Below are 16191 nucleotides of genomic sequence, written 5' to 3' on the forward strand. Positions count from 1 at the left end.
AATTTTTATTGTTCAGAAATAAAACAGTGGAATATTTCATTGTTTCAGACTTTGCTTAAAATCTAGTCCAAATATTCATTTTCTTTCCAAAGGTACTAAGAATGGAAACTTATTTGCTTCACAGAGCATCACCAACTAGAAGAGTAAAAGAATTTTTACTGTATCTGAAATACCTTCTTTAAAACATATGTAATATTTATAGGGCAGCTTGGAGTAAGCCAGCTGAAAGATTTAATGATAATAATCTCCATACTTCTTCTAAAATTGATTTCCGGTTTCAATGATCTTGGAAAGAGTCCTGAGACATCAAATAAGTAAAGATCTTAACATGAAATGAATCTTCAGTATATGTCCATAGATTTGCATTTTAAACATGACCAGAAAAAATATATATCTTTTCCCATTATTAAGGTGATACTTTAATGAAATTTTTTTCATTTACATGAAATAGAACTTTTTGGCTACAGATGAAAGGATTTTATGGTAGCGACAATGGTTTTGTGAGTTAAATGATCCCAACATCATCAGGAACGAATCACAAGTGCCTACCATATGAATTACAGCACCGTGAGTCTTAAAAAGGTATTTTTGTGGCACGCATTCCTCCCATCTGCACAATCAGATTCTGCTTTGAAGTCCTGCTTGAGAGCCTCGCAGTACACGAGACTGCCACATGCTACCCAGCTTCTCTCTCAACTGCATTTTGACTGTGTTTTTCTGAAAAACGACATGGTAGCTTAATGACCAATGGGCTTAGAGAGGGAAAAGGCTACAGTTTTTATAATTAGACTTCACTATAGAAACATTCCTCAGTAATTGTTCCAGATAAAACTATAGAGACTATGACAGTTGATGTGCAACATTAAATTTCAAATCAATTTTGGCAAGAGTATTTTACTTCTTTGATCTTTTCTATATGGAATATACAATGAGGTCTTTACAAACATTCAGGCCCCAGTGAAACTAATCTGTTACTAAATGAACACACTGATATTGCGTCATTTAGCTGTGCAAAAAAGAGTCACAAAAACGATAGGAACCACAAGATAATAGGTGCAAATATTTCAGGAGACCCCCACTACTGCTGACTTTCACTCTAGAGCCCCCGATGGATGGCAGAGTGGGCATGGGGAAGGTTGGCTGTGGTAGCACTTCTGGTTTGGATTTTCTCCTTGGTATATTTGTAGAAGAGACACAGAAAACAACGCCTAAGGATGACCTGTAGTGAATGGAAGACGGAAGTCAGCAAATACAAGTGAGGTGACTTGTGTAAGCAATAACATTGTGTCATTGTTTCTGTGTTAATCAAATCAGTCATGGCACAGGTAGGTTTCCTTGGGATTCATCTGGTGATTCTCGACCATATCTGTGTTATGGCAAGAAAGAAATGGAAACTAAGTTGCAGATTGGAGAGAATTCCATCTTCAGCCTGTGGTAGAGTTCCCTCAGGTTCAGCTCCCATAGAGACTTCCAGCACCATTTGCAATTTCATATTAAAAACAAACTTTCGGGGAGGCTCTTGGACACCTCTGAATTCTCACAAGAATATTTAAGTTGTTTACAACAGACATCACCAAACATAGGTTCTTAAAGAATCAGGCTTAAAAATGCTGACTGCATGCCGTTCTTATTTTGCTTGAAATGCTTCAGCCTTTATAGCTGTGCCATGTTCTAGTTTAAAAAGAGAGGTAACTAATCAGAACAGAAACCTATCCCTAACAATACACAACAACTCAGGAATCACCATAGAATGGCTGTTTTTATTATACAAGATATAAATGTCCTTTTAATCTGATATAAAACCTAACAATAATAAAAAATATATAAAAACATAATTGGCTGGTATGTTAATGCATTTAAATTGACATTGAGGATGTGAGGCATGTTTTCACTATAGTGACATTTTAACATGTCTAAAATTTAAAAAATCTAACATGGTTGTCTTTTATTTATGAAGTAAACAACAGTGAAATATATAAAAGCAGAATTGATTATCACTGGTTGATGGAACTGTGGGTTTCTTATTATATAAAGTTACTCTATTGATGTTGTTTATTTAGCTTATTTATTAAATGAAAGCCAAATACTTATATAATATATAATAACACATGGCATGCTTTTCATATATTACATTGCTATACAATGACATTTATTATTTTACCATTTGTCAAATGATTTTCTATTAATGTACTGATTTTGGTTTTCAAAATGATTTTCTGTTAAAAAATTAAAATAAAACTAGTTGTAGCTATTTCCTCTTGTTACCTCTACTCTTTGAGAATGATCTGGAAGCCTTCAAGTGAAGTCTTTGAGTTGTGCCAATTGGAGAGGTGACTTGTTTGATATCTTATGACTAAGCTTATATTAATTATGCATATAAGGTTTAATCTTTGAGATCTCTAAGAGAAACTTTCCATTTCATGCAACTTTTCTGAACTCCTAAGAATGCTAACACAAAATGACTTTTTTGGCAAAGCGAAAAAGTCATAGCATGTCAGGAAATCTCCCTGAAATTGATAATTCAAAGGTTTTCCCTATCTACAGCTCATATGATACGTTTTCAGAAGAAAAAAATGCGTTTTCTCCTACTAAATCAACAGAATAGAATAGGATTTTAAATTACAAATGCTTCTCTAGATCTCTGCAGTAGTCTTGTCTGGGTTTCTATAGTTTTCCAGTTCAGCTGTTAAAGATGGAATGAGAAGTGTCTCCCACAGGTTCATGAATTTGAATGCTTGGTCCCCAGCATATGACATTGTTTGGGGAGGTTGTGGGACATATTGGACACAGACCCTGGTGGGCAGACATAGGCAATGGGAGCAGAGCTAAATGATGGTAGGTGAGCTAGCCTTATAGCAAGAATCGTCCGCTTCCTGACAGTCTACACACATAAACAGCTGCCTTGTGTAAGCCAGTCCTACTAACCTGGCTGTAGGCTGTGATGGATCATGAGTCAGAGTAAATGCTCCTTCCTTTAATGTTATTCTGTCAGGTATTCTGTCAATGATGAGTGATAACTAATTCAGATGTGTTTGGTTAGCAAGAGTAATGCTTTGTTTCATTGTACCTTCACTCTGGCATTTATAATTTGATGCTATGTAATTTCTTTCTTTAAAAAAAACAACAACAACCAGGATACATGCAGCCTATAATGTATACAGTCAGTATAGTGCTATAATCTAATATATAGCATAGTATTTTTTTAAATACTATAGTCATGGCAGTATTGAATAATGCCTTAGTCTATAAGATTACCTCAAAAGAAATAATGGAAAATTTGTCTTGGAAAATACACACACACACACACACACACACACAGAGAGAGAGAGAGAGAGAGAGGAGAGAGAGAGAGAGAGAGAGAGAGGCATGCATGTACTATATTTCTCACTGAATTCAACAGTAGAAACTGTAAGTAACAGGGGAGCTGTCGAGGGTGGTTTCCAGTCACTTGGCATCAATACTTGGGCTTGTCCACAGGGTTGTTACTCCCTCAGTTCTGCAGTTCTGGATCCACGCTTCCGAAATGCCAGGTCCGTTTGGGACTCCAGTCCATCTCTGCGGTCCATGCTGACTTGAGCCCACTATACCTTGTGTTATGAAGACAAGTTTCTTCACTGTAGCACTCAACCCACCAGACCTCATACACAGGGCACTGTTTCTTCCCTGAGGCTGTGAAAAGTGAGGAAGGCTTTTTGTGTTATTTGTGAATCTAGAAGTAGCATGTTGGCATGAAAATTGCGTTGATGGTTTTTAAACCTAGGTACCGAGCCTCCAATTGATCAGACGCATAGACACGAACCCAGGCTTTCCTTCTACTGAAACTGTCTTATCCTGAAAAGCAGTGTCTTGCCATTACACTGTTCAGCTGGCATTTTAATGCTTCATGTGTGCACAGCAGAAATGAACGCAGAAGAACTTGGAATAATAAGACTGGGCGCTTCTTCCTGAACTGCTGACTTAGATTAGAAAGGGGATTTGTAAACCTTAATTTCTTTGCTGTACTTGGTGTTTTGTCCACACTTAACCAAGCATGTTCAGCTGCCGCCATCTCTGACTCCAGGGGTCACATGGGCAGCATGTGAGTGGAAAAAAAGCCTGTAGGTAAAAGAAGGAGGAATTTGGACTGAGATCAAAGATTAGCTTCATTCCACTGTTTCCTATGACTTTTTACTATCCCATCTAAATTTGGCATTTTATGAGATGTTTCTTTTATTCTCAAAGGTAAAACTAAACTTGAATCAATCCAGGACTCCTCTGCCTCTGCTGGAGAAATGCATCCAGTTTGATGTGCTGGATGGGTGTTTCATCATTGCATTCCTGATTTCTAAGAGCATTCAGTATGAAATACGTAGTGCATGGGTTTGTTTTTGAATTCTGTTATGAAAATGGTCACTATAGCCCTGGTTAAGTTACAGAAGAAGCTTTTTAGAATACTTAACAGTACAATTAACTGTGACCTTGTCTGGGATACTTTGTTTCCTACAATGAAATGAACTACTACATGCTATTGATATTGATTGGAGCAAAGGGCACTTCTGGGCACCTTGTATCACTTGTTTTCTGAATATCTATTCTCCTTTCCTACTCATTGGGTAACAAGATGGAGCTCACTCTCATCCATCTCAGTCTTAAGTATTCCGTGTAAAATAATCAGCAGCTCCACAGGAAGTGAGAGGCACCGAAAAGCTAGAAAGCCATTTTTACTTGTTTTTCATGTACTGTTAAAAATAATTTTTACCAACCATTTAAGAATACGGGACATTTAGAAAGTGACAATTTTGACTTCCACCCAAATAGTAGTTAAGTGGTTAAGATTGACATCACAGTGCTTTAGGACAGTAGTGAGGAAACCATCTCATAGGGCTCATAGCTAAGATCAAATGCTGGATCTCAGTGGAAAACCCTGAACTTGTTTATTGGGTGAGTACCTCAATTCATTCCAAAACTTAAGACGATATTGTTCAATATGTTTTTTGTTCTCACATGGAAGCAACTTTGCTTCAGTTCATGTTCTTACCACTTGACCATTGCATCATTCAAGCTTTGTTCTACCGACTAGATTCTGGGGATTCCTTTTCATGAGTGACACTGTGATACTTCAGAGAAAAGCAAGCGTTAGATGGAAAGAAGCTCAGGCATGTCTTTAGAGCATGCATTTCTGTGTGCAAATTTATTCTTGCAGTGTCAATCTTTGATAAGTGCAGATACGTACAAGTGTTTTCAATGTGTGCTATATAAATAAGAGGACAAGGAATCATGTGTTCTCTGATTTAGAAAGACTCATAAAATAAATTAAAATTTGAGTTCATGAAGACATCAAGTAGATGACAAAACTGAAGAGCGAGAAGACCATTGATTGACAAGAACTGAGCAGAAAGAAGGCTGGAGAGGTTGAGCACATGGAGTCTTAGGGCAGTCATAACTGTTTCTTGTGGTACTATGATGGTGGACACATGTCACTCTGCATTTGTCAAACTCCATGCACTTGTACAACATAGAGTATGAAGCATGAGTGTAGACTTCAGTTCATAATAATGCATCATTATTAACTTAGAAATTATAGAAAATGTAAAATACTAATGTAAACTAGTAATAGGAAAAGGATATGGACTACAATCTACTTCCTGTTCTTTGTAACTTCCAAACTACTCTGAAAAATAAAATTTATTAATTATTTAAAATGTATTTGTTTTAAAATTAAGCATTCCGTCTGTAAGTTCAGAAAACCTAAAAATAAAATATTGTGCTGAAGCAATTATTTTATTTTTATGTATTTACTATGCAATTATTCCTGCAATTGGACAAGTTTATATGATATGATGAGTTAAAAAAATTGAAGAAGAATGTTCCAATTTGGCAATATGAAAAAGTAGGTGTCTTCAAGTACTCTGGCATTAAAATATCTTAAAACATTAAGGTAAATATAAAAAAATACTTCTAGATTTATTGATGGCATATGGAAAGATGAAGGAAGTTGAACAGATATTATAGATGTTGGTTATTTTAGAGTATCCATCTCAAAATCTTCGTTTTCTGAACATTGTTTCTTGCCTGCTAGAGCAGTTAAAGCATGATCCTATAATGGCGGGGGGGATCTGACTGAAGACCAAGAACAACAACAAAAGGTCAACTCAAAAGAAGAAAGTGCTGCTGAAAAATGGCAAGCCTGTTTGATTTATCATTGTGAAGAGAAGAAAAGGAAGCTAAAAGGAAAGAGAAAGGAAAGAGGTGGAAAAAAATCAAGTTTATGGATGTGATCAAGCTATCCAATCCATATTTATGGTGAATATGCAGAACCAACCCTGCAATTGGAGATGGTAAAATGAATCTAGATGACAGCATCTTAAACATTTAGCAGAAGAAACCAAACTACACTCTGCTGGGCTTGAAAGACAGACTGCATTCAATTAGGTGTCCTAGTTAAGTCTGAAACAGCCAAAGCTTTCCTCACCACCATCAAGCCTGTGGCAGAAGTCCAGCAAGGTTAGTTCTAGTGAATGGTTCCATGCTTACAACTTCTAGTAGCCTCATGGGCCAGAGAAAGAAAGGAAAAAACAAAACCAAACAAATGGTTTGAGTACTCTTTGGGGTTCCCTTTTTTAAAGGCCCTAATCTCATTCACAAGGTTATCACCTAATTACCAAAAGGCCCACCTGTGGATACCCTCCCTGAGGCAGTTAGGATTCCAACATGCCAACTCCAGGAAAGTGGGGGTGTGGCCACAGACACAGTCCATTGCACCAGGCTTCAAAGATTTCTCTTCTATAAACTGTATGTGAGCTTGAGAGACAAAAAATAAAAACAAAAGAAAACAAAACAGAAACAGGAAACTTAAAGGAACCGTGGAGATGAATCGACACAGAATGTAAAGAGCCAGCTCAACTGGAAGGACTTATAAGATGTAATAAGTGAAGCCTGCTGGAAATACAACGGATGCATAAAAGTCACAAGCATAGGACAAGAATCGACAAAAATACTTGGGAAATATGAAATATAAACAAATAGAAATGCTGCAATTAAACAATACAGTCACTTAAAGTTAACAATGGTCCTAAACAATGGGTTAGAAATTTATGAAAAGAAAGTTTGAAAGATAGTTTTGAAGGAAAAAAAACTATGTAAAGAGAGAAAATATAGCACAGAAATCAAACTGGAAAATATGAAGGAATTTAAGAGATATTGGTGATAAAGTTTATATACATCTCATTGGAGTTGGAAATGATAAAAGATTAAAATACATAATTTTTCAATAAATTTGAGCATATAAATAATAGAATGAATTCCTAGAAACATATCATTGAAGAATACATAGCATGAATAGTCCTATAATCCTCCAAAAATTGAATCAATAGTCAAAAACCTTTGTCATAGAGAATTCAAAGCCTAGAGGAAATACTTATCCAACATTCTGGGTCAGATAATGAAGACAGAGCTCTAACTATACCACATTTCATCAAAATCAACACGAGAATAGAAAATCAAATATTAGCCCCATTTGTGAACATACATAGAAAATCCTGAGAAAATATTGGTTAGATGAATTGAGCAAAAAAAAAAATAATGCATCAGAAGAAAGCTTATTTTATGCCCTAGGTACAAAGATGGCTTAACATTAGAAATACTGGTGAATGCATTCTAACTCATAATATTCCCAAATTGAAGGAAAAAACTCAGTCCATGTAGAGGAACAATTTAACCAAATTCTACAACAATTTAATAGTAACTTCAACTGAAACTAGAAACAGAAAGCTCTTCCCTTATACAGAATAAAACCATAATAATAAGGCATTGTTCATCCACCTGCTTAGCAAATCCCACCAAAGTCTGGCAAGGTTGTGGAAGAACAGAACTGGAATCCTCATGTGTACTGCTTCTAAGTGTGGGGGCTGCTGATGGGTCTTTGGAAGTAATCTGGCATTACTTAATGGATTTTAACTCACAATTTTATTCCATTCTCACATATGTGCACCAGAAGACTTTCATAAGGATATTCTCGGCAACACTTTTTGCAACAACAACAACAACAACAACAAAAGCTAAAAGTTTTGTAACAACAACATCAAATATCTATAGATAGAAAAGTGGGCAAGTAAATCCTCTAGACTTGAGTTGGCCTACTATACAGCAAAGAACTGTAGCTCCACGCATCGGCAGAGTTGAGAAAACCCGATGCGTGAGGAGAACAAGTTGCACACATGTGAAGCTGCTTTTGTAAGGTTTAAAGGAAAGCAAATTAAACAAAGAAAACCAATAGAATTTAAACGCTAACTCAGACTCCTGACTCCCACATGGAACGGAACTGATGCTATTGCAGAACAGCACATACCAGTTTTTGCCAGAAGTGCTAGCATATTTTCCTTAAGAAAGCAGTGAGATTGCTATGAATTCGCTTGTAGCCTATTAATGTATAGATGTTATTTATATGTTTTTGCATTTATCAAATATTTTATAACAAAAGACTATAAAAATTGAATCATACATAATAGTAGTGCTCTTTACAAACTTTCCTTTTATAATTAGGATCAATGATGGAGACAAGAAGCACAGGGTAAACAAATGGAATAGTTTACCTCATTAACATTAGTTCTGTGTGTGTGTGTGTGTGTGTGTGTGTGTGTGTGTGTGTGTGTGTGTGTGTGCACATTTCTAGGGAAGGGAATGTAGGGCCATCTACATCCTAATCAAGCACTCTACCACTGATTTACACGTACAGCATCTTGAAGTTTGTCATCAAGTGGTTACAAATCCTGTTAGGTGAGACTTTGCTGTAGATTGGTGAGAGAATGCAAGTCTTGTAGTATTTCTTATATGTGGGATCTTGGGCTTTCATGCACTTGTCTGAAACACTGAGCTAATAATATGGGTGTTAAATGAAGCAGCACTAGAAAATGCTGAGAAATTACTCTAACAGAATAAATGCCCACTCACTGTTATGTGCTAGTACTTTTACTTGATTTAATACTTTGAAATGTTCTGTTTTTATTATGGTAGGCTTTGGTCATTTGACGAAGCAGCTGATGACATTGGCTGATGGACGCGTAGCATTGGCTCTAGAAGGAGGACATGATCTGACAGCCATCTGTGATGCGTCTGAAGCCTGCATAAATGCCCTTCTAGGAAATGAGGTAAAGACGAATAGTACACAATGTGGGGGTGAAAGAGAGAGGATGCATGCATGTACATTTTATTATTTAAACTGAGAGAAAGTAGAAATTCTACATAGCTTTCACCATGAAGGATGTTGCCACTAGAAGTTTCTGTGCTTTGATGTGACATGCTGTATTGTCTTCCCAGGTAGTGTATCCACAAAGCATTCCCACCAATCAAATTATTTACACAGCCGAAAACTGAGTAGTGAAAATGCTTGGAAAGAAGAATGTTTTGTCTGTTGACCAAATCAAATGAACATCAACTCATTCAACATGAGATTAAAATCTTTAAAGTTTTTGAGGTTTTCTGTAGGATTGCTAAGTCAGAAAAATAAAGCCATTTCAAAAACATCCTTAAGCTTTTTTTTTTTCATCATCATTTGAGAATGTTTTTTTGCTAAGGTAAAGATAGTGTCCTATCTTCCTGAGAGTGATGAGGAATCTCCTCAAGGTTGAGGACTCTACTGTTGCCCTGCAGCTACACTGCATGGGATCTAAGACTGGAACTTGAATCCAAAGGATGAAAGGTCCACAACGCACATCTAAGTTGCAGTGCAGATTGTTCATCACTCCACAGACTTCATGTCCAGTCACTTGACATTTGGGTCTAGGTCGGGACAAGATTTCAGGTCAATTCATTGAAGCTCAGCAACTGTTTCAATGCTGGTATGTATTGGTTAGAATCATCAAGTTCCTTAGGTTTTTATACTGAATGTATGGCAGTTTAAGGAGTTAGTTTTTGGTTTTCTTTTTTAGTTCGGGAGAGTATTTTACCTTTCTCTTGTGAACTTGAACTGGAAAGATATCTTTTCTTATTCATAAAATTGTTTTTGAAACCTACCTTTCATGTTTTTTAACAAAAACTTAGGATATTGCATATAAATTTGTGGAAAATTGTACCTTTCCTTCTGTACACTGAGTGCAAAACTTTTGCTGCTGTCATTATCATATGAATCTGAAGTGCTACAACATGATTAGTTTGCATATTTATTGAATACGTACATATATTTTTTAATTTGAAAGGATAATTGCAGCACGAGTGTCTGCCTGCCACTGTTATATAACTTTAGACAGCACTGTCTAAAACCCCCTGGCAAGGAGCTAGGAGACTGTAACAACTTAATGATCAGCACCCTGGCAAGGAGCTAGGAGACTGTGACAACTTAGTGATCAGCACCCTGGCAAGGAGCTAGGAGACTGTAACAACTTAGTGATCAGCAACCACAACTCTTCCACTTCACACATCATTCACAGTATCAATGATTAAAAATACAGTCTTTCTGTGATTGTTGTAAACTAATAATGCTAAACACAATGTGGGATTATTTGGGGGCAGCACCAAAGGAGTGTCAAAATGCTGTATCTACTTTGGGGGATTCATTGTAACATGCTCTGCTTGCCTACCAGATAACATTTTGGACCAGTTGTGTATGGCCTTTAATCACTTTTGTAAGCTTAAAGACTTTGAAAGTGTTTTAGTTAAGCGGAATGGTGGCTTACACCAGAAAACCAGGATAAGCTGGGCATCCTGGCTTCGCAGATGATTGTCCTGCCTAGAAAGAAACTTTACCCAGCAACATAAGCAAACTACATTTCCAAGTACCTGGAAGGAAACTACAGATCTAGCGGCTCCTTCAATGACATAATTAAGATGAGTCTTTTTTCCACTGAAATCTCACTTCCAAAGAGCATCTCCAGTGAAGATGGCATAATCTCTCTGGTGACCTTATATCTTAAGGAGACCGGGCTGTGACATGGAGGATAAAAGCATCATTCACTAGTCTTAGTCAGTCTGCAGGGGTGAGGAAATTGTGAATAAAGACAACCCAGGTGGTAATAACCAAGATTATTTGGGGGATATATTGATTATTTAACTGACTTTAATTCTCTGGCTACCTTTTGGTAAGGTTTATCTTGCAATTATAATAATTAATTAACATCTTGTCTCCTTTGACTGGCTGTCTTCAATTGAATAAGCAAAACCTAAAATTTATTCATCCTAATCTAAAGAAAGGGGAGTTTCATCTCATTGTCTCAGTTTTTCTTCCTGCTAAAGATTCTGGAGATGCAGACAGGAGTATAGATTTCCTACACAATACTTTAGGAATGACAGATGTAGTTGGTATATTGAACACTGAAAGGTAACTTTTGTTGCAGCAGATCTTTCTACACCCAGAAGAACAAAGCAAAGAGAAATGGGAGTTTTTAAAATGAAAAGTGGAAGAAAAATATAAGTGTGCTGTACATTATAATTCATTCGGAAAGAGGAAATGAAAGTGTAATGCTTGAAACAACTCAAGAAACAAAGAGTTCTCACTTTCATTGACAATATAATTTATAATCCAATGCCTGCCTTTGGGTACTTTTTCCAGGTCAAAAGTCATTGCAACCACATTCAAGTTTTAAATTTCATTCCTGCAGGAAAAAAATACATATATAAGGCATATTGCCTATACCTCACCATTTAACCAAAATACCCACATGCAATTTCCACAGCAGTTTTATGTGGTAATCTGTGGATAAGAAAATAAAAACGACATCTTTCAGATACCAATTACTGCAATTTAAAAATCCCAATTTCCCTCCAACCCCCCTTGCGGGTGATTAATAGAGAGCAATTATGACTTATTATCTGGGATTTCACTTCTACAAATAACAAAATGTAGTGAAGCTGGAGCTTAAAACACTGACAGAACCACCTAGCTTCCCAACCATGAGCATGCAATTGAGCTCAAATTAGAAAGGTCAAGAGGGCCTCTGTGAGGGCCTCTGGACTTCGTCAGATGTATTTATTCATGTGTAGGGGATTAGAATTCATAAACAATTTCCCAGTTTTTTAAATGCTATTGCTATTTCTTTTTCTTGTTGGTCTTGGCCAGGCCTGTCAATATAGAAAAATGCTGTTTCTTCTTCTAACTCATTATTAGCAAAATAATATAAATTTCATAACCCCAAAGAATTGTAGGATCAGCAGGCACCATTGGCTGCATGTTCTGTAGACACATAGATGGGTACCAAAACCCACTATTTTTAAAAATGCTGTCTAAACATTGCACCTTAAACAGGAATTTTCTTCTTTTTAAACATTTTCAGCATTAAAATGATCTACTTAGCGAAACATCTAACTGTTCTTTTAAGAAATAAGTACAAGATCGGTCAAAATAATATACCATTGGGTTGAAACTAACCTGAGCATGGTACAGGAAATTCCGGGAAGAGACTGATTTTTTTGAAATCATACTAGAAGTTTTTATTTTTAATTTATTCTTGGCCAAGTGTAGAACTGGAGTTTATCAGTTCAATCAAATTATGATGACTATTTTTTAACATTTTCACTGAAGCCCTTAAAAACTCTAACTTGGAATTTGAGAAATTAAATACCTAAATGAGACAAATCCTGACATTGATTGGAAAAGCATCAGGTACAGTACTGTGAACTGCCACGTGAGTTTAAGATTTAGTGACAGGAACACATGTGAAGTCCCTGGAGACTTTTATTTTGGTCATCTGTATTGGAGCTGGCTTAGCAAACATACAGTTTCTTTAAGGCCACATTCAATGACTATTCTGCAAAGCCAATTAGTAGCACCTCGGGTTGCTTCCTCTGAAGGGAATCTTCTTTAGAGGTGAGAAAAGCTTTAGGAATTTCCCATCCTTATGGAATCCAATCTGAAAACACACTTTCTAGTGAGAAAAGAAAAGAAGAGCAGACAGGAGCAGAAAGTTTGAGTCATGTGTTGAGAACATGAGATTGCAAAGGTCACAGACCCAACAAGAATAAAAATGGGTTCAAGCTTGTAGAAAGAAAGGAGGATTTTTGAAAGGTAGACTTGTATTTTCACAGCTATGGAAGCTGTTAAGGTGGTATTGCAGCCTCTGGACTGCCCTTACTCATTAAATGCTTGATTTCTGGTTTCTTTCCATTTTTTAAAAATCTTTTTTGGTTCCCCCTTGCTTTATCACTCCCCTCCATCCTTTCTTCTTTTTACCCCACTCCCTCTGTGTTTCCTTTCCTCCCCTTCTCCTCTCCTTCCTACTGTCTCTCCTAAAGTTCCCCAGCTCTTTTTTTTTTTTTTTTTTTTGTTTTGGACTGGGATTCCACAGACTGTGGCTGAACGTGGAGACTGTCTGTTTTTAAAGATGACTTTGTGCTCTAAAGATGCTGGGGAAAAAAAACTCTTTAACTGATTCCTGGTGTGTGTTGACAGACACCCCCGAGGTGAACCCTTGGGATACTGTTGTCCAAGTTGTTCACTTGTGGGACGAAGAGTGTTTGCATTGAATTTTACATAGAGACATTGTTTTGCTATCTTTTTCATCTTTTAGATTATGTATGACTGAGGCTTGGTCCCCTGGGGAATTAGTGTGAATCTGGGAACGCTTACAGTATTCTAAGTAGTTAGGATTCAGGAGTAGAGGATGAGGGATGAAAGAAAGTTTATGATATGCCAAAATGACATTTTACCCCAGTCTTCCTTTAGATTTTGATACCTGTCTACTCCAAAAGTAGTTGTATGGAGAACCTAAAGGGAGTAAAATTGTTTTGGAAACATATTTTTTGAATATTCTTTCCAGTATAGATATGACCTGTGAGGCTGATTTCTTATATTCAGTGATGAGTATGAGAAGTCAAACCATCTGCTTCAGGAAATGCTTCATGATCCAGATAACTCAAAACTACTTGCAAATCATCTGAGTTATTTCTGTCAGGGCTGTTCGGATAGAGTTAAAAGAAATATAGATTGTGACCTTGACCACATCATGGATTATAGTTACCAATAAAAGAAAGAAATAATTTTTTATAAAGAAGCAAACATGATAGAATGTTTCTATCTGTCCATCCATTATGTTGCTGTGTATTGGGCATCTATTGTGTGACGAAAAGTTCTATGGCAAGCAAGAGTAATGAGGATATTGTTAAAGATCCTAGGAGTGCAGTGTGGGGATATTTGTTTTATCAATCAGAATGCAGGAGTATTTTTACAAAGAAGTAGCATTTAACCTTGATCTTGGGTACAAAGTAAGACTTTGACAAGTTAGTATCTAAGGAAAAGATACGTTATATAATATGAAAACATAAATGAGGACAGTGAGGCTCCTTGGAACTGCAGGTGGCTCTGGCTGGATGTCGTTGCTTTGTTTCTGATAGTGGAAAGCCCAAGTGGAGAGGAGTAAAGTAGGCAATATGTCTGGGCAAGTGAAACAGAGTACCGTCAATACTATGAAGAGTATGGAAGTTTTCAATGGAGTAACATGACAATCACTGCAATGAGAACAGCAGAGGAGGTGACCAACGCAAGACTTAGAGGCGGTAGAAGCTCAGCTGCTGACGAAAGCATCTCATAGGAGCAATTTTGCTCAGTCTGTCCATGTGCCTCCTCAGTGCTGCTGCAGCCATACCCTGGCAGGTCCTCAAGACCAGCTGTGGGTAGCTTACCTCCACTGTGGGCTCGGCAGCATCTCAGAGCCAGGTTGAAACAGGTCACGGTGAATATTCACCCCACAGCTGTCATCACTTGCCATAGGAAGCATCTCAGTAGTGAATGCTACCAGCATATCACTGGTGTGAGATGGGAAACAGATCTTTGTGTAAATCTTTTCAATGAAACTAATATAGTATAGTATAGTATATTATAGTGCCTAGTGCCTATGAACTCTGTAATCAGGAAACAGGGCAAGAGAATTATCACAAGTTTGAGACTACCCTGCGCTACCTAGCAAAACCTTTAAAAATAAAAAATGAGAAAAAAGAAAAGAACACAAAAATTTGCCACCATGAGTCTTAGTCCTCTGCTGCTTCCTGTTATGTGGAAGAGCACTCCTGGCATCAAAACTGAACAGCCACAACTGTGCCTTTCCATCTTGGTCCTACTCACTCCTAAAAGACTGCTCGTCCTCTGCTGCTGTTCAGAGTTGTTTCTTTAGTGCTGTGTTGATATCATCCTTCACTGTCCATGCAGAGGCAAGAGACAAGCATAAGAGCAATAACCTCAGCCTAGTGACTTGATTGTCAACACAATCCACTCTGATTCTGCCCCTCCAACTCTATCTGGTGAAGAATGTTAGTGACCTCGAACTAATAACAATGGATATTTTAGGAATGACTGGCTCATGATTCACAGTATGGATAAAATTATAACCAGACTTGCTTATGCAATCAAATTAAACATATACAACTAATTGTAGTCATTCTTGGGCAATTATTTAGATGAGAGTAGGGTTTTAAGTATCAATCCCTCCTCACCAGGGAATTGATAATAAATAGTTGTCATCGTAGAAGGTCAAGTGGGTTTCCTTGCCTCCTTTCCCTCTTGGTCTTGGCCACCATATTCTTTCACAATCCCTTTGATCCTTACAACTAAACACTTTTTGGATAGCATCTGAGTTATTTGACTGTTGTAGGCGGACTTTCAGTTTTCTTTGCCAGTGAACTTATGGCCTGTATCTAAGAACAGAGCACTGTAACAGCAAGACATTCTCACTTTGTTTCTAAGGGGCATCATCACACAGTGAAACACGCATGGTCTGAAGGCCCAGTCTCTGTCCCCACTTGCCTGTGTCAGAGATCTTTTCCGTTATTCAGTATGTGAAAGAAATTTCAACATTTCCAAAGTTGTTTTTAAGTAGAAAATATAAAACACACACAGAAATTTGCGCAAATATGAACAATCCAAGGAAGCATTACAAGGATATCACATGTGTAGCCATTAGTCCGTCAAGAGAATCTAAGTTCCTACTGGTTGGTACCCATTGGCTGCTTTCTGAAAGTAACTGATTTTCTGATTTCTAACACCATAATCTGTAAACTTTATAAAGAGGAAATATATATATATATATATATATATATATATATATATATATATATATATACTTTTGTATCTGATGTCCATTTCTGAATATCTGCTTGTGGGGGTACTCTCTGTCATTGTACACAACTAAAGCCCATTCATTCTTTACAATTTTATGGTTTTATATTTCATAAAAGAGAATTTTTAGGAGACCACTATAGTTTATTTTCAAATATACTATATTTGATAGATAA

General features: G+C 36.9%; 1 protein-coding gene across 3 annotated transcripts in view; it reads left to right on the forward strand.

Moving 5' to 3' along the window:
* Positions 1 to 16191, forward strand: part of Hdac9 (histone deacetylase 9) — an 844224-nt gene that overhangs the window by 788543 nt on the left and 39490 nt on the right. For all 3 annotated transcript variants that reach the window (XM_042260715.2, XM_016002464.3, XM_076550778.1), the window contains one exon: positions 8992 to 9125. In XM_042260715.2, coding sequence (XP_042116649.2) covers positions 8992 to 9125 — 134 coding nt within the window. The remainder of the gene's footprint in view (positions 1 to 8991; positions 9126 to 16191) is intronic.

The sequence above is a fragment of the Peromyscus maniculatus genome, chromosome 14 (genome assembly GCF_049852395.1).
Source record: "Peromyscus maniculatus bairdii isolate BWxNUB_F1_BW_parent chromosome 14, HU_Pman_BW_mat_3.1, whole genome shotgun sequence".
NCBI lineage: Eukaryota > Metazoa > Chordata > Mammalia > Rodentia > Cricetidae > Peromyscus > Peromyscus maniculatus.